Below are 22460 nucleotides of genomic sequence, written 5' to 3'. Positions count from 1 at the left end.
CGACGACGACGACGACGACGACGACGACGACGACGACGACGACGACGGCACACGAACGGAAAAGTGTCTCAAAAAGTGGTTTTCTACGCGTTTCATGAGTTTTTATGATGATCTAAGCTAATTTTGCGAAAAAAAAGTTTTCGGGACCAATTCCTATACTTTCCCTTGACACGTTGTGTACGGAAAAGTCAAAATGAGTGAAAAAGAACATTGAATGGTTCGAGATATGCAGTAGCAGAAATTCATTTCGTTTATGCGAAAAAAAAGTTGAAGTGAACGAGAAAGAGAGCGAGAGATAGAAATGCAATGAGATAAAAATGGGATGGATGTTGTAATGCTATTGTAAAAGCGCGATGGGAGCCATTTACTCGTGTGTTTTTTTTTTGCTCATCTGTTTTTTTCCTTATTTTACTCTTCGATGGAATATTTTCTGGAACGGAAGTCTGTGTCATTGCAAAATTACGAAAAGCACTTTGTGTGCACCCGATGAGAGAGAAATAGTCGATGAAAGTAAAATCATATTTTCTTCTTCGAACGAAAAGAAAAGCGTTGGATAAAGAAAAAATCCCTCGTCATTTGGTTTGTTCGTCAAAAAGATCTTTTTTTTTTTGTCTCCGTTCATAACTTTTGAGAGTTGAATTGTGGGAATGCATGAAAGCATCTGCTTGCATTAAAATTTGTTGAATCGTTCGCTCTTTACCTTCCTGAAAAGAATAATAAAAGCCAACGAAAGTAGTATTTAACTTTTCATCGAAAACAAAAACGAATATCACAAATTGTCATTTTTATAAAGTTAAAGCCAAGTTGAACTCAATCTAATGAAATTAATGTTTGGATTTCTTGCGTCAAACTTTCTCACTGCAACTACGTACCACTAATGTGTTTTAAATTATTCGAAGCGGTTGCTATGATCACACTTCACAGCTAAAGAAATTGAATCTCATGTCGATGCAATGAATAGGTAACCATTCAAGAGAGACACACGCACACACAAAAGACTTGCCTCTCATTTTGACGGTAAGTTTTACAGCGCGTTAGTTTTGGTTGACAACAATAACAATAACAGCAACCACATCAATCGGCTAAGTTTCTTTCATAACAAAACAACAAACTTTGACTGTTACTTACCTTGGCTGGATGGGCGCCAACGGTGGCTGGCAGTAAAGGTGACGAGGAGACAGTTTGCTGTAAACATTGTCGACTGTCGCCCACAACATTGGTCGACGAACGGAAGCATTGTTCGTCTGCATAATTTTGGTTGTTGAAGCGTTGACGCTTATCGTCAATGGTCATTTCCGATGATGCGGATAACGATGAAAAGCCACTTGTAACATTTACGTGCTCAAAACTACTTGAATTCGCATTACCACAATGGTCTGTCTGCTGATGCGACAACGAATGAACGCCACTTACTTTGTGTACATTTGAATTGGAATTCGATGTCATTGTTGCCACAGTTGCTGGTGTTGCTCCGGCTGCAGCAGCTGCTGCTGCTGCTATTGCGGCTGAACTCAACCGTTCATTATGAGTTTGTAATTTGGATGCAACTTGAATTTGTTCGCATTGCGGTTCGGGCAATTTTTGCTGATATTCAACACTTTGCTTGGTGTGTTTGTCTTGTCGTGGCGAAGACAAGTGCTTTTTTGATGGTTCAACATAGTAAAACGGATGCGATTGTTGATGATGCTGCTGATGTGAGTGCACTTTTTTCGATGGGACGGATGGTGATGGCGGTGCCATCATATGTATGCGCTGTTGAATCTCTTGCGGCTGCTGCCATTTCGGGCATCCATTGACTTGTTCACTATTATTCCTCAAATTAAATTTACATAATGGTTCGTTGCCGGAATATTGATGATTCAATGGTGTGTGTATTTTTTGCAAGTCATCACTAGATGATGGAACGTTTATTGTCTGATAGACACTCTCCGTCGTATGATTGTCATCGTGGCCAATTGTTTTTATCGTTGCCATTTGAATATGGTCAATGTCACCGAAACGTGAATTACCGTTCTCGACACGTTTCATCATATTTTCACTGTACACATTCAAATGGTTTTTGGTCGATTCCCTGGAATTGCCATTTTTCCCATAAATTCCCTCGACTGTGTTACTATTATTATTTAAAATGTTTGTAGTCGTTCGGTTGGCTGGTGTTGGTGTCACCGCCACCATCGTCGAAGACGTTGTCGTCGTCATCGTTGCCGTTGTCGATCCATAGATACCGTTACGTTTGTCGGTACGCGGCGTTGGCAACGGCGATTTTGGACCAGTTTTTATATAATACCAATCGCTCAACTGCTGTTGCTTCGCCAAATCTTTGTCAATCGTTGTCGAGGATTGTGATATTTTCGGCAATGGAGGTCGAGGTGGTAGTTTTGGCGTAATTAAATCGTCATTTATCTTTTCCGTGTCCATTTTTCGGTCATTGTGCACATATGGTTGGCGACATTTTGGCTGCAACATATTTCCCTTGAAATAATTCCCGCTATCACTTAGTTTTAGCGTCTCCAGTGCATAATTGTATTTATCTAGGGAGTCGCAGCTCGAGTATGAGTCCCCACGACCTAAACAAACGCAAAAAGAAAGAAAAACCAAATGAAAAAATTGTTCTTGAAAACTTTACCTCAAGTGAGTACAAAAAGCATAAGTTAACGAAACAATATTTAAAAGGAAAAAAAGGTTTTTTTTCTCCATTTCACTATAGACGGAAGCTAATTGGTTGTAATTCTTCAGGAATTCTTGCTTTGTTTCAATTCCTTTGCATCCGTTTTTCGCTGAAAACTTTCCCTCAACTGAATCAATATCCAATTATGTCAATAAGAATCTCATTTCGCCGGCAAAGGGAGAAAAATTATCGAAGTTTGAAACTAAACGGGTCATGCATTTTTTTCTGCTGGATTCAAAAACTCATGAAAGTAAATTTTCATGGGAATGCGTCGATGCTAATAGACTTTCACAAACTAAAGACTCGATGAGCTTTTTTTTTTCTCGGAAGACTTCGTTCAATTTGCATAATATCCTTCCAACGGAAAGTCAAATCAATCTTCGTTCATTTTTCGTCAAACATACAGTCGGAACTCAGTCGAAAGCCTCCTGGAATATCGAAACAGTTTGAAAAATCCTCTAGGACGCCCAAAATTCTCCGACAAACATTTTAATGACATTTATAAATAAAATTTTATATCATTGAGCTTTTGGGTGCACCTCTTCCATTGCTATGGAGACAATACCGAGTCGAAACTCAAGTTTTGATGCCCCACTGAATCGGTTTCGGAATAAATTCGCACATTATTATTTTCAAACTCGTTAAAATATTCTCAGTAAAACAAAAATTTATGTTTCATTTTCATCGTTGAAAAGTAGAAGAAGAAAAAAATCGAAGAAAAGAATAAAATTCCTCGATGAAAATGAGTCAATAAAATAAACTTTTGTGCAGAAATGTTGAAAATATGCATAAAATTCGGAATGGAAAACGAGTTGGCTTGTTTTGCCATCTCCTTGTTTACTGTGAGAAAACTGTAGCTCCAATCATTTCGCTCGATAAAATGTCATGAACTGCATTCCGATTTACGGAACTCCAGGAGACAACGAAAAGAAGAAAAAAAAAACAAGCAGAAAAATAGCAGCGTGTGCTCATGCGGGTGGTGCTTTTCCAGTAACCAGAAGTCATTTTTTATGGCAGACAAAAACAATTATCAAATTTTGTTTTTCCAACTACACATTTTACATTGTTTACCGACCCGAAAATCATGCTTGTTTATTTAAATGAGTTGTGTTCTGGTTTTTCGAAAATGTCGCTTTAACAACATAACCCACCACACACAGAAAATAATGTTTGAAAATACGAAGAAAAACAGATGAACGGGTGTGTGTATGTGAGAGAGAGAGAAAGAATGGGACATTCTTTGCATAAATGTTGTATGCATTCAGTGTTTCGGAAACGGAAGTAAACATATTCATAATTTAATTGGAATAATTGCAAGCAGATACAGAAGCGACCCAGATACAAATCGCAATTCTTTGCCCAGCTGAACTTATGAAAATTGTTGTATGCGGAGCGCGAAAACAAACAAAAAATACTAGAATTTTCCATTCTCATTACTGTAAAACTGAAAGTGGTATTCAAAACGAAACAAAGTTGCACATTCCAAGGTGCTTTTTGAACTTACTTCAGCACAAATTGTTCCAATTTTGTTTCGCCATTTTTTTCCTCTATATTTGGCGAATAAAATTTTAAACTTTATTAAAAAATATTTTTGGCTAGCAAATTGGGGCAGTTGCCTTATTAAAACACTCTTGGGGAACATAAAAGCATTTTAGCTTTATTTTACTATTCTCTTTAAACAGAGCGTAACAATCATTGTTTAGATGCAATAGCAATAGCGGGCCCCTTTTATTATTTAATTACTTTTTAGTCCTACATTTTGAGTGCGTATTCTGGAGAAAAAGCCCAATGTTGTTGGGAGCATGTTGTGCTAAAATTCATTTAAATTTTGAAATTCAGTAATAAAATGGGCACATGAAACGAGTGGGAGAGAGAGAGAGACAGCAACAAAGACAAAGGGATGATTACAACGTGAAAGCCCATAGAAGTCGGAAGTATTATGGTGGTTGCTCGTAAAAAAAGACCCTTTCCATCATTATTACATCAACTTGCCATAAATTGTCTTTGGATTTCGACTTTTCGTACGTTCTCGTTGTTTGCCTTCATTTCCATATAGCCACGCTGCAGTGGCTTTGTGTTGGTGAGAACGGTTTTACAGCGTATTTTATTGTCAGTGTTGAGTTTATATAGAGACATATCATTGCGTGTAATCAAAAGTGATGAAAAATTTTCATCACATTCAACACTTTTTGACTAACGCTGATGATGGCTGCGGCTGCCATACTTCTATATTCGTGATGATTTCGCCACTCAAAAGCAGCATGACGATATCAATTTACAACATTTTCTCCAGAAAATGGTCACACAAATCAGAACCGTGTGGAAAATGCCTACGCACCAAGTTTTTAAAAAGCAATGAGAATTTCCTTTTCACCATCGTCATTCGCTAAATGCAAGACATTGAATTGTCTGTCCTAAAATTTGTGTGCATGGTATATATTACATTTCGTTGAAATGTAATTTGAAGAGTAATCTGGGTGTAAGTGTGCCGAGTCAGCAATAAGCTAAAGAAAAAAGTGCAGAAACATGGAAAAGAATCTGACTCACTGCACTTACATCTGTACTTTGTGCTGGATTTGCAAGGAATGTTGAATGCTTGTCGTTTTTTTCTTCTCATCCTTTTTCTTCTTCGTGAAATGGATTCACCTGGGAAGACGGTGGCAACGGTGGTGATGGTGATGGTGACGGTGTGTGTTATTCTCGAGTGCGAAGAAAAGAATTGCTCGAAAAATTGAAGAAGAATGGCTTGTGAGGCAAAAGGAACAGATTATGCAACACAAACCATCGTATAAAATGGGATTAACCGAGCAGACACATACATGCAGTAGGAGAGGTAGACACACACAGAGTGTGTGTGAGAGAGAGAGCTTGTTGAAGGTGAAAGAGAAATGAAAAGATTTAATTTTGTATTTGGACCACGTCTCGGCAATTTCGGGAATTTAAATAAAATATATGAAGATGGGCTTGCAAGCCTATTGAGAGGCTGCATTGTGACCTTATGGTAGAAAAAAAAGAGAAGAAGTCGCTATGATATATGAAAGAAACATTCCAAACGGAATAACGTATCACCAGTATTCCGTTGTTCATCGGTACACAACAATAAATTTTGTGTGTGTGACTCACACAGTGTGAGTATACAGTGCTCACACATAGTGTATGGTGTCGGTCTCGGGTGCGGCAAGCAGCGAGAAAGCATTCCAGTGAGATAGAAAAAAACGGTGTATATCCACGCTCATAAAAACTGAATACATAAATTTGTTAAATGTGGATGGCGATGTCGAGCATCTTGTTTTTGTATTCCCCGGTTATTCCGAAGCTGATATTTCACGGTAAGGTTGTAAGATCACACGCGATGGGCACGAGCGATGAGATAGCATTGCTTGCGGTGTGCAACTTTGCACATGCATAATGCCACATAGTTAAGAATTCTCGCGTCGAAAAGCTTCAAATTAAATAATATTTAAAAAGCACTCTCGACTCTCAAGTTCGAGCCAGCACACGTGTTCAAGCCAGCGGAGTAATAAGCCAACATATAACAAAAACTACCGTTGCATGGGAGAAGAACAAAACCCAGGGAGAGAGAAATATTTCTCCAAACTATATAAAGTTGGTTGCAATGTGGCCGAGACAATGGAGGTCGTGTTTCATATTCACAATATCATAATTTAATTTGTGAAGCATTCTTTTTCGGCAAATTACTAACGAAGTAAGATCTCTTAATCTATTTTGACATCGGATGCAATTTATACCAGAAAACAAAAGAGAATGGGAGGGAGAGAGAGAGAGGCAGAGAGAAAGAAATGATGGCAACAGCACTTCGAGAATGGGCGATGCGATCCATATATTCATCAAATTTCTGGTAGCGCTGGAAACTTTTTCCATTGCGTTGTCATGAGTGCGCGAGCTCCGTCCCAACAATACCGGGGCAGCAGTGGCAACGGTGGTTACGCCAACAAAAGCAAAGACAAAAAGAAAACGAGGTAAGTATGAAATCTGTCATATTCATCAACGTTACGTTATGTGTTTAATTAAATTCCTTCGGTACTTTGCCGTCGTTGCTCTGAAACTAGGTTTCATGTGTTCCGTTTCGGAAATGTGTGACGCGATAAGTTGGAATATTCTTCAGTTTTTGCAATGAAGAAATGGAATTCATTCCTTTTTGTTTTCTTTTCATTTGTTTGCTCGTTTGTTCGCTCACTCGCTCGCTCATTTCGTCCAATAAAAGACACTGTTTCGTTCGGTTTTTCTCTGTCTTCTATCCTCATCGTTCAGTTGCCCATTCATAATCCGAACGATGTAGTAGATAGAGGATGCTGAACGTGGTCTTACACAACTGCTACATTTTTAGCTCTGTCTATTTCATACGACGAACGCACCAATTTGAGAGAACACGTCTCACAACTGAATTACCATTTTGCGACCGTCGACGCTACTTAATTTCTCTCTGCTCGTCTCTCTTTTCCTTTGTGTGTGTATGTGTTCCGTTTGCTGCTTCGCATTCGGGTGCACAATGGCGTATGGCGCTTTGTTAAAATTTATCAAGCCATCGCACAAGGCACATACGTGTATGTGTCTCTGTCGTTCCAATCCAAATGCAAAGTAAATCCGCATTTGATTTATATGCGATCGTAAGTTTTAACGACGCTTTATGTCACACAATCTACGTTGCTACGCGAAATATGTGCCAAAGTGAAGGTTATCGATACGGCAAATCTGTTGAACGCCAAATTCTCTCACGATTTGTGCACACACTGCACACAGATTGCTCGTCGATCTTTTTCACTAAAAAATGAATCTCTCCGGGTTTTTCCTTCTCCTCCTTCTTCTTCTTTAAAAATTGATTCAAAAGTGATTTATTCGCAGCGCTGGAAAATGAATCCAATTGCACTTAATACACCCAGTTCGGGATAATTCATTTTGAAAAATCTTATGAACTCTTCGATGTATCGGAATGAACAGTATGAATCGCGAAAAATATTTCAAGAAGTTAAATGTCGATCGAGTCCAATTCCACATACACAACCGCATTTTCATTTAATTAACCGCATTGTTGAGCGTTTTTTTTTTGAAAATACTTACTGAGATAATTGGCCGGTGATGGTGGACTGGAAATGCTACCGCAACTAATCGAATCCAAAATCCCATCCAAACTCATCGCATCGGTAGATACGTTCAATGGTGGTCGGACAATGGCTGCACTCGATGCAGACTGCTTCAGTAGGTACTGCAATGGGGAAGAAACATTCCAAAATAGATTAGATTATGTAAGTAAATTTGCATTGGGAAAACTTTGGGAGATTGATTCAATTTTCAGTGTTCAGTGTGTTCAGTGTGCAAGGAATTTGTATATGTGCGTGTGATGCATTGCATGCACGTACACACGAGAATATTGCTTATTTTGAGGAAGGTTGTGCTATTTCCACAACGAATATCGGGCTTATATACAGTCACTCACAAAATTGTCTGTACACCTCACGATTTTCATACAAATTGGCGTTTTTCGTGTCTCAAAAAAATATGCTTCGCGAAATCGAACCTCGAAGATTTTTGGTATACTGTAGGTGGAAGGCCTGAAGACCAAAATAGTGAAATTTCAGGATAAAAAATCCAAAAGAATTAAAATGGGAGATGATTATGTATTCACAAAATTGTTTGTACAATGTACACCCAATTTTACATTAGAGTCTATGTAAAATTGGGTGTACAAACAATTTTGTGAATACATAATCATCTCCCATTTTAATTCCTTTGGATTTTTTATCCTGAAATTTCACTATTTTGGTCTTCAGGCCTTCCACCTACAGTATACCAAAAATCTTCGAGGTTCGAATTCGCGAAGCATATTTTTTTGAGACACGAAAAACGCCAATTTGTATGAAAATCGTGAGGTGTACAGACAATTTTGTGAGTGACTGTATGTTCATAGCACATTTTCAAAGCTGTATGTCAATTCAAACGTTGCACTTCTATTGAAAATCAAACAGTGCAAAGTTTATCGAGGGGGGTAACTATGAAAATTCAATTCCGGAATAGTTCCATTCCATGGATAAACGACGGAGAGAGAGAGAGAAAAAAACAGGCTTAAACTTTGTTTGCAGCTATTTCACGCATGCTTTTCAATGTGTTAATTCAATTTTCGGATGGGTGGAACGGAACTTTTCTTCTTCGAAAAGAATGCCACTTCGGAGAAAATTGTGTTGTGCCGAACAACTTATCATCGACTGTTCGACGGAGTATTCATTATGGTTGAATCTATTCTCTCGGGTGTATTAACTTGAAGTATGGATAAATGGTATATACATTATGGGAAATAGTTTTTGTATGGCCAAAAAGTTTCGATAATTGAAATAAACTCAATCTGAATGAATGAACGTGCGATGAAATATGATATTTATGCCGAAATTTAATTAATATAAATAGTGGTAAACTGGTTTGTGTGTTACCATGAAATCGACTTGTTTGATCAGCTATTTGCAAAAATCCCCCCAGACGAATCCAAATTTTCTATCAGCAAAACATTGAGCCATAAATTTTGTGCGAAAACAATACGATACGTATCGCCTTCGGGCAATAGGGAATACTTTGCTCTCGTACAAAAAAAAACCCATTCAAATGGAATAGAAAATAATTCTTTACGTCAAGTGATAATGTCTGTACATGTTGCCGAAAACCGTCACACTTCATAGAGATTTCGATCAGTTGTACGTACGTTTCGGTTGACGGGCGCGCGTGTGTATGTATGTATGTATATGCACACGCTTATCGTCAAACTCAATGAAGCTCCAGTCTACGACCATTCGAATGGATTGCGTTTTTGCTAACCGAACCATCACGAATGCTGTTGGTTTTGCACACCAAAAACACATCAGTCAATGATATCCTTGATTTGATGCATTGATACAGTCTTGAGCATTTGTTTCACGTTCGCCACAAAAGAATTGCTATGTCGGAGCGATATTGTACACTGAAGCGATTTCCGAAAGTTGCGCGCAAACAATAACAATGCCGTTTCCGCGCACTTTGTCGGTGGCAGCCACTCTGGCTCTTTCGCTAACGTCAAATGCATTTAGGTGTATCCGATAAACATATCTATTTAGATGTGAAAAGACTGATATTTTGCCAAAGCTTCGGTTTGTGGTTAGTGCCTCGAGAGGCAGAAAGAGAGAGAGAGTCCGTATGTGCGAATGGTAATACCGCGTTTGCTTTGAGAGTACAAGTGGCCGGAGGCACTTTTTCACTTTTCAAACGCAGACAAAGTGATTTAGAATTGATGGCTTTGCGCGCTGAGATCGCATTAAATCAATGCCAGACCAGCAACGGTCTGAAAACTTGAGCACACATATCTGAAAATGGTAACAGCCAGCCGAAATCAAATCAAGCAAATCGATATGAATTATGAAATGACACGAAATCACTTGAATATTGATCAATTTCGCATAAAGATGAATTGATTGATTTAATAAAGTACTATTTGCACTTTGGCCCCGTTTTTGATGCGACGTGGTGGCGCGCACTCAAATGAATTTGTGTTATGTTATTGTATTAAATCATGTTTATTCGATTTGGGATGGCTTCAATATTCATAATCTGTTGAAATTTTATGAGACATTCTATTTTTGACCATTTTACACAGTCGAGGTCTGTGTGTCATTTTCAATCATTCACTCAAGTGTTTTTTTCTTTTGTGTGTGTAGATAAAACCAGCCAACGCAATTCAAGTGCTTTGCTGTGCTCTATATTGTAAACAATATAAATCACCAATTGTTGATATTGCGCGCCAAATTGCACTCAACGATACGAACAATGCCAACAAAGTCAAATTTCGACGCTTTTATTGATTGCAAATATTAAAATACCGAAATTATCAATGACATTGATGAAGGAGAAGCAAATTTGTTCAAGTATCTTCGCTGTTTCTTGTGGGATACAAAAAAAGACGACCGTCAACGATCTATCACCATTCTCGAAGCAATTTTCTCACTTTGCTCTTTCACATTTTTACCTTTGCAATCGATCCATATTTCTCGTTCGCATAAGTTTTCTAGAGGCAACAGATTGGTTGCCAAACGGTGTATGCTCGCTCGTAGTCGCTGTGTTTCGCTTGAAATCGACATTAATTTTGGCACTCATTGGCAGTCGAAGTTTCGTTTTTTTTCCCTTCCATTCTCCAAAACCCAATTGAATGAGCTGCAAATTGAAATGACATTGAGCAAAGACAAATATATATATATTTTCAATACACTTTTCACAGAATGCATTATTCTCATTTGGTTTGGCGCATTGAGTATAGAATCAACATGGTTTTTGTGTCCCATAATTGATACACAATAATGGCTATATATATACATAACTGACACTTATTTCATTTCAGGTGTTAGCTGAGATTCGGTGCTGTATACATTTCAAAATCATCACACACACACACAACAAATTGTACACACTAAAATGCCATTCGGCAGCATGTCAGTACAAAACGAAAGCGACAAATCTTTGTGAAATTGGCTTATAAAACGTTCATCGACAACGATAGGAATGAGGCAAAATTTGAGTAAATATCGTATCGTCATTCATATCGGCCACCAATGTGAACAAGAACGAGAGAAAAAAAAAGAGAGAGAGAGAGAGAGAGAACGAAACGAAACGATAGGTGATTGAAAACCATTAGCGCATATGGTGCATCACGTCACTATGAATCGTACACTCAAAGCACGGAGACACGAAGTGCAAAGGCGTTACTCACAGTTTGAACATTGTTGAGATATGTATTGCGCTTTAAGTTGGAACATATAAATAAATAAATAACAAAGGGAGAGAGAGAGAAGGCAAAAGAAGATGAAGCGAAAAGACGCTATAGCAAATACGCCTTTTGTGCTTGTTTCACTCTCTAGTGCACACACAAAACGAACGTAAATATTAAATTCATGCCATGGACAAAGTTTGGAAGTGTAAAAAAATGAGTGGTAAAACCTCATATAACACACAAAACAACCAAAGTGATATTATTTATGTACTTGAGCATGGCACAATGTCGTAGTTCATTTTAAAAGCGAATTGTACGGCAAATGCCTTACAATATTGATGCGACTGCATCACATTGAACCGCATCCCATAAATTTTCCTTTGCCTTTCTCTCGCAACCAGCGACAATTTCACTCTCACTGTGTGCAATTGAGCAAAGGAATGGAAAAGAGAAGAAGAAATGACAACACACGATGCCATTGTAGTATACATAAAACGAATCAATGGGATGTGTAAGCCCACAAATTTGAAATGCAAGTGCGACGAATTCTCGCAAACCCACCGTAATAAATCATAAAGCCCGAATCTCTCTCTGCCACTCTCTGTGTGTGTGCTTACTGAAGTGTGGGCGCGTAACGAGCAAATATATATACATATTTGTGCTTAGGCGCGAAACGTTCAATTACAAACAATATACGCGAGATAATGTCAATGGGAACTGGGCCAATGGGATTGTTGTTGTAGTTGCTTCTGTCGATACTAAACTTTAGTTTACTAAACATCGATGCCACATTTTACATAGACAAACATATGTTAAGATCATGTAAGACGGCTCCATTAGCTCCATAAACACAAAACAATACTTCAACGTCAAATTCAGAGTTGCTGTGTGAACTACGCATTTCGTTCAATTTGGCTTACGTTTTTGATTGGTTCATTTGTCCTTGGATGTGGTAAAGAGTACCCACGCCATACACACATACTCTTTCTCTATTACATGCTCTGGAATTGATCTGGACAATCATAGCCAGAGATGTTGTGTATTCTCTCCGTTGTTTTCTTGTTTAGCAATGTCGTAAGTTCATCTGTCACTATCACCGAAAGTGTTGTGTGTCGGCGAGACATAGCGTCTCAAGTGGTGCACAGAGCCAAAGTGGGAAATTGTGCGTTGTTTTCTTGATGAACTTACCACAGTTCAAACAAACACTTATCAACAGCATGAGTGTCACACCACCGTACTCTTTACTTACGTGTGTGTGTGTGCTTGTGTTTGCGACAACAAACCACAGATGTTTTGTCAATGTGTTTTCAGTATAGGTAAGTAAATTTTGGGTGCACATTCAAAAGTCACAAATTTCCAGACTCTCAGAACCGAAACGATTCGAGACGCTTTCCTTTCATGTGGAAGAAAATGGAGAAGAAAAAAAGATTGTGCGTATATGTGATGGTTGGTGTTGTTTGAATAGCATAAAATGTTAAGCCATGGCTTTTATGCGATGGTGCACATAAAAGCATTAGGCATTTGACGAAGAAGTCGAGCATGCACACCAAATTTTCCCATCGCATGTGTTTATTTGTTCATTAAGGGATTCCACTCAGCACATACGAATACGATAATTATAATTTATTCACTCACTCTCCGACGAGAGACTCGTTGGAACGAACGGAAAGTTTGTTCAATGTGCAAAACGTGCTTACATTAAAGTTGTATCGAAAAATTGGTAATATCGTATTACATATGAAGAAGAAGAGGAAAGAAAAATTGATGGCGCGAAGATACGCCGTGGCTCTTAATTTATTAAGCATGCCTTCGCGTTAACACACAATATCAAGGGTGCAAAGATTTTTTTTTTTTCGTTCTGTGTGGCGGACTTTTCACAGTCGGCACATACACACAACACATACACACAACACATACACACAACACATACACACAACACATACACACAACACATACACACAACACACAGTCACAGCCCGTCTGGTTTATTATTTTACACTGCATTAAGTAGCTCAAACGAAGCCATCGAAACGTACGTTCATCGCTTAATAAGATTTACGCGTTTATTAATTTTTTAGCCGGTAGCTATATTCAACCGTCAACCAACAACCAGGACAGGGAGCAACGAAGACGATGGTGATGACGACGACGATGACGACGACGACGATACAGCAAAGCCGTAAAGTTGTTCACATTCAGACGAATGAAGTGCTTTCACAAAGTGCGTTCATGCCGTGGGAAATATCAAATTTCTCGTGCATTCACTCGCTGTCGCTGCCTTTTGGCCGGATGGAAATGAGTGTTCGTCGATTGTGCAGACAATTGGGTTTGCGCGTTTCGGCTAATAAGAAATTATGCGATGGAAAAGATTATTCGCTTGGCTTCCATACATACACAATCGCCTTTCACATCGACGAGAGAGAGAGAGAGTTCTAAATTTCATGAAATTATGGCATCGCTTATGCACTTTAACTTCTTATGAAGTCGTTATGAATAAGCTTATTTAAGCGCTATACCGTAAGTCTAGTGTTCAAACACTTTTCAGCCCCTATTTACATAGTTTTACGAGGTTTCCCATCACTTCAACACAAAACTTTATCAAATTAAATGCACACAATCTCTCTCTTACTCTCTCTTACTCGTTCGCTCGAAGGTACTTAAATTACAAAATGGACTGACTGAGCGACGAACTCTTTTCTTTCTTTTAGATTTCCTTTTCCTCGTGTTCGCTTTGCTTTTCATTCTTTAAAATGATCTGGAAAGTGTCTGTTTATCTGGATCAAGGAAATTGCCTCTTTTAAACAACAATATCTCAAGTAGTCTGAATGTCGGTGCCTTATGAATAAAGCTACTTATAAACATGTACTGAACACACTACTCGAAAATAAACTTAACAGTTACTAAAAAAAAATCCGCATTTTCGGAATTGAAGAGAGTTCAGTTGGACATAATTACTCTATCGCGCAGGCGATACCGGTAAAATTTGGTGGATTTTCTTCGTAATTAACTTCATGTATAGTTTAAGTACTTCTAGAAATGTTTGGAAAAAAAATCTATTGATTATAAGAAGGAACGCTTCTGAAGCATGTATTCTTTGCAGAATAACTTTATTCCTAGGTATTTTCTTAGCTCCGATATGAAAATACACTTGAAAATTTAATTTCACTACCTAAAAGTGTTCTTCGTCCTAAATTTACGAAATGTTCTTCTTCCAATTCAAAATGTTTGGACAGAGAATTTAAAAGGGCAATCAAGTAAATAACTTGAGGTAATATAAACATGGATTTTCTCAAAATTATAATTCGATTATTGTTAGTGAATCGTCTACCTCGATAATACTCCGAAACAGTATCATTTCTGGCGCATACCAATATAGTAATGTGAACTTGGCCATTGTTATGTAGCGAATGTCGCTCTCGGATGGATTAAAACACTTGTGAAAGCGATGAGCTGGTCAATTCGCTTCGACAATTCAATGGCTAACAATGTGGAGTTACTCCAACGGAGTATAAGCAATTGGTTATTGGAAATTCCTCGATGGTTTTATGCCGGATCATTAAAAGGTTATGTGAAGCAGACGATTGAAAACACGATATGCACGAATGATGCTGAGCATCACAAAGACTTGGCCAATAAATGCCCATAGTCCCATGATATTGATCCACAAAGCTGTGTATCGAAATGGAGTGCATTGTGAAAATGATCTGCTCATTGGAGTGCTTTCGCTTTTTCAGTTATTTATGAGGTTGGTTTGTGTGAAATGCAAACGGTAGTCAAAAGTGCGGTTGCACATGTATGATATCGTCATATGAAGCATCGTATTCAGTTCGATTTGACTGCAAATTTATGTGGAAGGAGTATTCGTTCTACTGACTAATAATATTACATTAAACACTATCTCTGAGAGCCTGAAATCTGGTCAAAAATAATGGGAGACTTTATATTTGTTGAGGCTGTCGAGATGAAAGAGAGAGAGAATGCGCTACAGGTCAGCCAGTGTGTGTGCGCCACATCAAAGCGAAGAGAATATGTAAGCTGATCGAGGAATGCTTGTAATGCAATCGGACTTCAGTGTGGTCGGATTGGTAAAAGAATCAAAGAGTAATCGATGCATACAAACATATCAATGGATTTATTGCATTTTCACAGGTGTGTACATACTCAAAGGTCACCACATTCCGGTCTTATTTCAACGATTCTCTCCCATTCTCTCGCCCGCTCTATCTCTCTCTCTCTCTCTCTCTCTCTCTTTCTCTCAATTTATCTCTACCTTTTCGCATTTCATTTGGACAATAAACAGCAATAAATCTATGTAAGGGAATACGGTTTTTGCCAGCATCAAATCGCCAGGCACTGCATGATGGTTTATGTGTGCACTGTGCACAAGTTAACAGTCGTCCAGCGTCTCAATACCAATATGTATATTTAAATTCAAACTCAATTCTCATTTCTAAACAGAATATGGATGTATGTACCTGTGGTGGTGCTTCGGATTCTTGACTCTCGTCGCTGCTGGAATAGCTTGAAGATGAGTAGATGGTTTTCGGTCGGATTGGTGTCACCGGAAAATTACTAACCGATGTTATTGATGCATCATTGCTTGGTTTGGCTGTGTGCTGGGCTTGTTGGGCGAGCGTTGTTGCAATGTGGCGTTGACGTTTCATCTTTTGTTTGCTGATGCGTTGCTCGTTGCCATGATGATTGCACATCGGTTTTGTGTCGTATTCGTCGTTGTTGTGGCTTTGGTCATACATTGCAGGTGTCGATAGATTTCTGTACGGTTCAGGGCTATAGCATCGTCTTGGCACTGGTTTGGCTCTTCGTATTGGTATTCTCGATCGAAATGATGCCGATTTTCTTATTTGTGACATTTTCCTCTATCGCTGTCGGCTTTACTTAACACACATTATTCTTCGCACAAACGTGCAATCCATTCAAACGAATCGTCGTCCCGTTGTTCATGTGTGACAAACATGGCTATGCCTATAGAGACAATGTTTCGAATTAATGCATTTTACAGATAAGGTCATATAAAGCAATGGTTAATCAAGTGGAATATTTCGCTATAAATATACAATCAAAATTTTCGAAATTTTCGTCTGAAAAGCAACAACATTCTTGTCATCGACCCAATATGGAAATCAGTCTACCCACATTTTAAACAACAGGGATCACTTCGCCAGAATGTGTACGTATTCTGAGCACATAGAAGAGCATCAAGTGAAGCATCTCATTATTATCAAGTTTCTTTATTTAGAATTGCAAGCAGATTACTGTAATTATTATCTCGGCTTAACTCTCAAATTTCCCATTATTCAAAAATATGAAATCCGATACTACACTGCAAAAGGTGCTTCACATCCCATATATATATGGGGAGGCGTTCAGTCATTGACTGCTATTTCAAACTTTAACACGAATCCCTTTCTCGTTCAGTCTCTCTCTCTCTCTCGCTCTCTCGCTCTCTCGCTCTCACTCTTCAACGACAACATTACACCGTAAACAAAACATACCGTGTCGCCTGTATAAACAATCACAAAGTTTATCCCGTGCACTATGAGATTGTTTTCATAATCTTCAACATGTTATACAAGCAATCATAGATTCTGATTGTTTTTAATATCCCGTGCTTTTCGTTCGCTAGCTCTCTATCTCTCCGGCTGGGTGTTGATGGGGAAAGTTAAGCCATTTATAATGTTTACGATGCAAATATACCTTTTCAAACATGTATTTTGACCGCTGAAATGATGTTAGTTACATATTTCGACATACCAAATCCATGGGGAACCGATGCGTTGTTAAAAAATATTTAATTGAAACAATTCTACCAGGTTCTTCGCCTCATCTTGTATGATGTAGTGGCTGCGAACGCTGGGTTAGAAATGTTACAGCGCAGACATTTATATGGCACTTTGCATTCAAATGACATTTACATGAACATGCCACTCTCTCGAAACTAGAAAAAAAACCTATTTCAAGCATGCTTAAATGTCTCGCACCGCTAGAAATGAGAATGCTTCAGACACAGCATGTCGAGGTAAAAGAATCGACAGCATTCTTTCGCACCCAAATCATTTTTGGGAAATTGGAATCGAATGGGATTGAAAATTGAAAAGTGAAACCGAACACGACGCCTGTCGAAGAATATCACAGCTCGAGTTCATTGCATTTCGACATCGGTTTGTCAATTGGCATCGAAAAAAAACGACCATTTTATTTTAACAAATGTACGATTTTGTTCATTCTGAATGACAACCTCGACAAATGCCTTGAACCACGCACGTGAATCACAATTTTTTTTTCATTTGGTTTCCTATTGGCAAATGAATGTCGTGTGAATAGAACTTTCAATTGAACGCCAAATAATCGAATTTGAATTCATTGCATGAACGAAGGAGATTGAAATGTAATTTTGGTTCGTCCGCAAAAAATGCAAAAATACAATGAAAATAGATGAAATTTAATTTTCTGATGAATTTTTCTTCGGAATTATTATGAGCCGTTCCATCCAATGGCTTCGGGCAATTACATTGTGATGTGTGCGTTTTTTTTTTCTCAGAGTAAATGGTTACGTTTTTTACGTTGGTGCAATTCTCGCAAACCGAATAGATTATTTCAATGTGAACGCAACTGTGAATGGTGTTCGGTGTACGGATTTGCAATCAACAATAAGTTACTTTTCGAAAGTATAAGTTCGAATGCAAAAACTTTTCAATCAATTTAAATAGAAAATCGGAATGATTTTGATCAATGCACCTGGTCATTCGGTTCATTTTGTCCTCTCTCTCTCTTTCATTCGAAAATTCAATGCAAAATTGAAACTTTACCCGTCTTCAATCTTCATCGGAACAACGAAATCGAAAGGGAAATAATTCCAAGTGAAACTTGACGAGAGAGAGAAAGAGCAAAAAATATTCCGAATGAACGAAAAAAACAACTTTTGCATGCGCCGTGGTAAATTCCATTAAAATAACTATGTCGGCATTTACTTTAGTTGTTCTCGTATTTTTTAATGGCACTTTAATTGAAGCAAAAAAAAAATCGACACTTTCTTCAATAACATGTACAGCAACTGTCATTTTGATGCTTTTCGAATGCCGCTTTTGTGTTTTCGCTGTAAAAACCTGAATTCTCAATTAAAAAACGTGTGTCCAGATGAGACAAGCAACGTCAACAATGGCTGGAATGAGAGAGTTTTTTTTGCATGTCAACATTCAATTTCCCATTATTCATAATTCGACATTTTCTGGTAGTCGCTGCAGGTTTTTTTTTTCGAATTATGTTCAACGTTGCCGCCAATGTCATTTTGGTCAATTAAATTACGTTCAATCGACGGTCGAAACGACAAATTTGCAACCAATCGACCTTTATTCATTTCGGAATAATTAGCAATGAGCAACAAAAAGAGAGGAAGAGAGAGAAAAAATGTGCTCAAGTCTATGGCCTAAAGCCGGCAGAGAATTTTAATTAAAAGATGAAAATCGAAATTGAAGTAAGCTAACGGTGGCTGGCCATTGCTGCCACTGTGTATAATGACATGTATCGCTGGAACGCCCAATGAACCAAATGAAAGAAGTGTGGCTAATTTTCGTATGTGCATACGTCACTCGCTTAAATTGTTTATAACGGTAGACTCCACAGAGTCTTGATTACCAGCGAAATTGTTTTTAATTAACATTTGACATTTAAAATAATGTTTGCGACGAATACCAAAACAGCAGAAAAAAAAGAAACACAGAAAAAGAAATGCTGCACGTTTTTTTTGCGTCGCAGCTGAAACGAAAGAAATTCACGCGACCGATGATAAATGCGATAACCCTTTTGAAACGAGGTCAATCATTTGAGTTCTGGATTTTATGGATTTCGTTGAACATTTTTTGTTGTTCTTTTTGTTTTCTTCATTTCGCTAGACAATTTAATCTGTCAAGTTAATCATCAGAGAAATAGATGGGATTCTGGACAACAATTTAACAATTCACGAGGTGGAATTTACTGTTTTACGAATGGTAAACAAATGCAAAATACGAAGAGAGAAACAAAAACGTGAAAAACGTTAAAACATCTTTCAATCGTCGTTCGATGCAACAATTTTTGCTCCAGCGTTGGCAGTAAACTGTCAGCAGGGAAACACCTTCTCCATTGATAGTTTTCACATTAAACTCGTTTAACATTTCACATCAATTACTTATTTAGCGAGAGGGAGAGCAAACGGGAGACGAAAAAGAAAACTAAAGTGGATTCAGTTTGAAGCTGTTGCAAGAAGAAGAAGAAGAAGAAGAAGAAGAAGAAGAAGGGAAAAAATAGTTTGCATTCGATTAACATTCAAAACTGCAATTTATTCCGTGAAGAGAAAAAAAATTGTTCGTTGTTCGATTGGGGCGCTTGCTTGTTCATTCGTCCATTTTAATGCCATAGATCTTTTTTAATATTGGTGGTCGTTGGCAATGCAACACGACTTTTTTTTCGCTCTATGTGCCGCGCAACAATAATTACCTGCTTACAAAGTTTTTATCATCTATTGAATATTCCATGCTATCGATATAAATATATGTGTATATAACTTTGCAGCGCACCAAGTTCTTCATTTACATAAATGTATGCATGGACGATGCATCTCGATGCACACTTTTGCATACTAGATACGTCGTGTCCAATCTTTAAAGCGAATGTATCGATACGATGGAACCGGTTTCAATTAAATGTGCACACTGAGAATACTCCCTCTCTCTCTCTCTCGCTTGCTCCATATCCATTTCGTTTTCTCTTTTCCTTTTTCTGTGTATTCACGTTGCTCATTTTGCTCGTGCATTTGACTTGTATGAGCCGTTTTTTCTTCGCTTAGAGTTTCTCATTAAGTAATAATACACGTGGGATAGTTGTTGCTGTGGCGGCAGCAGCAGCAGCATCATAAGACCGTGTCAAAGTCAAATATAACAACATTTCCATGGTACTGTGACGATGAGTTTTAAAGTGGAATATCAATAACGTGCATACAAGTTGAGCAATTCAATGTCTTTGGGACTTTAAATTATGTCGAAAATTGATGGCAAACTCTTTGCCAGATCACATTGTCAGATCAATATGAGGTTGCATCACATACGGTGTATATCTCGAACAGCTGTTTCAATGTGCCGATTTGCAGTACGATCGTCAGCTTAAATCAAATTCCCCAGCTAATTGAGAACTTTGGTAGAAATTCAAAATGATCAAGTGTACCAAAGGTCAGGAATTCATTTGATTGAATTACGAATTCTTTCATAAATCAAACTCTTAATAGACTGAAGATGAGATGACAGACAGAAAAAAAAAAACACAGACACATTTGGCTTATTTCATCGCTCAAAAATGATTTGACATTTGGTTCAACGATAAAGGGGAATTTCATTTGAATCAATGAAAAAAGAATTTGAATAGGTTAATTGACTTCAAATTGTGCATAGGCCTCCATAAACCATTCAATTAATGCTATGGCCATCATAACAGACCATATTGAGCAGTTATATAAAATCCAGTTGGTTCGATTTATCTCGGCATTTTTTTTTCATTGCCCATTCCATATTCAGCTAAAGTGGGATATTGGAATGATAATAATATTCTGTCCGAAGAAAAAGATATTCCTGTTACATCAAACCACCGGCCACGATGATGACAACGACAGCGGGTGAAGTATTGGGAGCGTGTTCTGTCATACAAACCTCGAGACCATAACGCTGTTTTTTTTTATGATGGTGATTTGGCGTGCGCACGCATTCAACACAAATCGCCAATAGATTTTGCAATTAAAAACAATATTCATTTAGCCGCTTAAGTAATGAAAAGGTGCATTTTATGTGTGCAGCCGGTGAATGGTTTCACGTCCGTATCGCGTTTACGTGGAATATGGAGTGCACATATAAATATAAAATGATATGATGACGATGTAAAAAAAAAACACAGAAATAACCGCAATGACACACATAAACATATTACCTAAAATGAAAAATTAATTATAATTTAATCTGAAAAATTACTCGGAGAGCCAGTTTAGCGGTGGCCATATATGAGCCATGAACTGTTTTATGCGGTTTTCATCCATCGTCACACATGCACAGCACACCATTTAATTGCAATACGCACCCGAACGATGGAAGAACGCACTCACACACATTTATACGTATCTATGTATGTATATTCGTGGGGGGGGAACGTTTAAATGCTGCAGCTAATTGATTATAATGAAAATGGTGATGATGATGATGATGATGATGGCGGTAATGGTGTCGCGGCGGCAACAAACTGACTGACAACTCAAAGCCAACAAGCAGAGCAGCACATTTGGAATAATACGTTCAGAAAATATCTGCCTATCGCCACCGTATATCTCATTCTCTACCGCTCATATAGTTACTCGCTCGCATCTGATCCACTTTGTGGAGTGCAACATCTCATTTGTAAAATTGTTTTAGTATTTAGCCGAGTGTTGGATGGCAGCCATGTCACATTATTAGTTCATGATGTCGTTGGGTAAAATTGCACATCCACATCCATACACGCCATTTAAATGTAAAAGAAGAAATTAGCAATTTGCATTGAATCTGAGGTGTTGGTGTAGCACGGTGGCAATAGTTGATGCAGTTAATGGTTCTTGCGGCTTTACATTTTGCCATGGCATAGAGAACGACAGCCTTTTGTAAAACACACTTTGCAATTTATGTTGTGTTTACTGTTTAGTTTCCATCCCAATCGCGCTCATTCAGACGGCTGGCGTCGTGCGACTCATCTCACACGAGAAAAAACAACATCAACATACAAAGTGCTGTCGTTTTTCACCGGTTACGCGTAAACACTTTCAGAATAGATTACATGCGACTATCAAATACGGTGCTAAACCACTCGGTGTATTGAGATTCGCGGTGCTTGACTATCGCTCTCTCTCTCTCTCTCTCGAATGGCAATGAAAGCAGCAAAACGTGTGTGCAACAAAACGCAGCATCAACAACAACAAAGAAATATTTATTATTTTTGGAATATGCACGACATAGTTTCGTTTAGCAGTTTTCACTATTCATAATT

General features: G+C 38.1%; 1 protein-coding gene and 1 long non-coding RNA gene across 4 annotated transcripts in view; one reads left to right on the top strand and one right to left on the bottom strand.

Moving 5' to 3' along the window:
- LOC129565826 (uncharacterized) overlaps nucleotides 1-22460 on the bottom strand; it is a 115307-nt gene that overhangs the window by 61745 nt on the left and 31102 nt on the right. For 2 of the 3 annotated variants that reach the window (XM_055441066.1, XM_055441065.1), the window contains exons 3-5: nucleotides 15884-16391; nucleotides 7748-7892; nucleotides 1129-2567 (exon numbers count right to left, since the gene is read on the bottom strand). In XM_055441066.1, the coding sequence (XP_055297041.1) occupies nucleotides 1129-2567; nucleotides 7748-7892; nucleotides 15884-16279 (1980 nt within the window). In that variant the 5' untranslated portion in view covers nucleotides 16280-16391. The remainder of the gene's footprint in view (nucleotides 1-1128; nucleotides 2568-7747; nucleotides 7893-15883; nucleotides 16392-22460) is intronic. The other variant, XM_055441067.1, reaches the window with a different exon arrangement.
- Nucleotides 10643-14319, top strand: LOC129565845 (uncharacterized). Its single transcript, XR_008687664.1, has 2 exons — nucleotides 10643-12724; nucleotides 13487-14319. It is a non-coding gene; the product is annotated as an uncharacterized LOC129565845 (long non-coding RNA).

The sequence above is a fragment of the Sitodiplosis mosellana genome, unplaced genomic scaffold, assembly GCF_009176505.1.
Source record: "Sitodiplosis mosellana isolate CC-2019 unplaced genomic scaffold, AAFC_SMos_1.0 Smas_scaffold_3, whole genome shotgun sequence".
NCBI lineage: Eukaryota > Metazoa > Arthropoda > Insecta > Diptera > Cecidomyiidae > Sitodiplosis > Sitodiplosis mosellana.
Note: the sequence above shows the minus strand (reverse complement) of the source record. Positions and strands in the feature narration are given on the sequence as shown.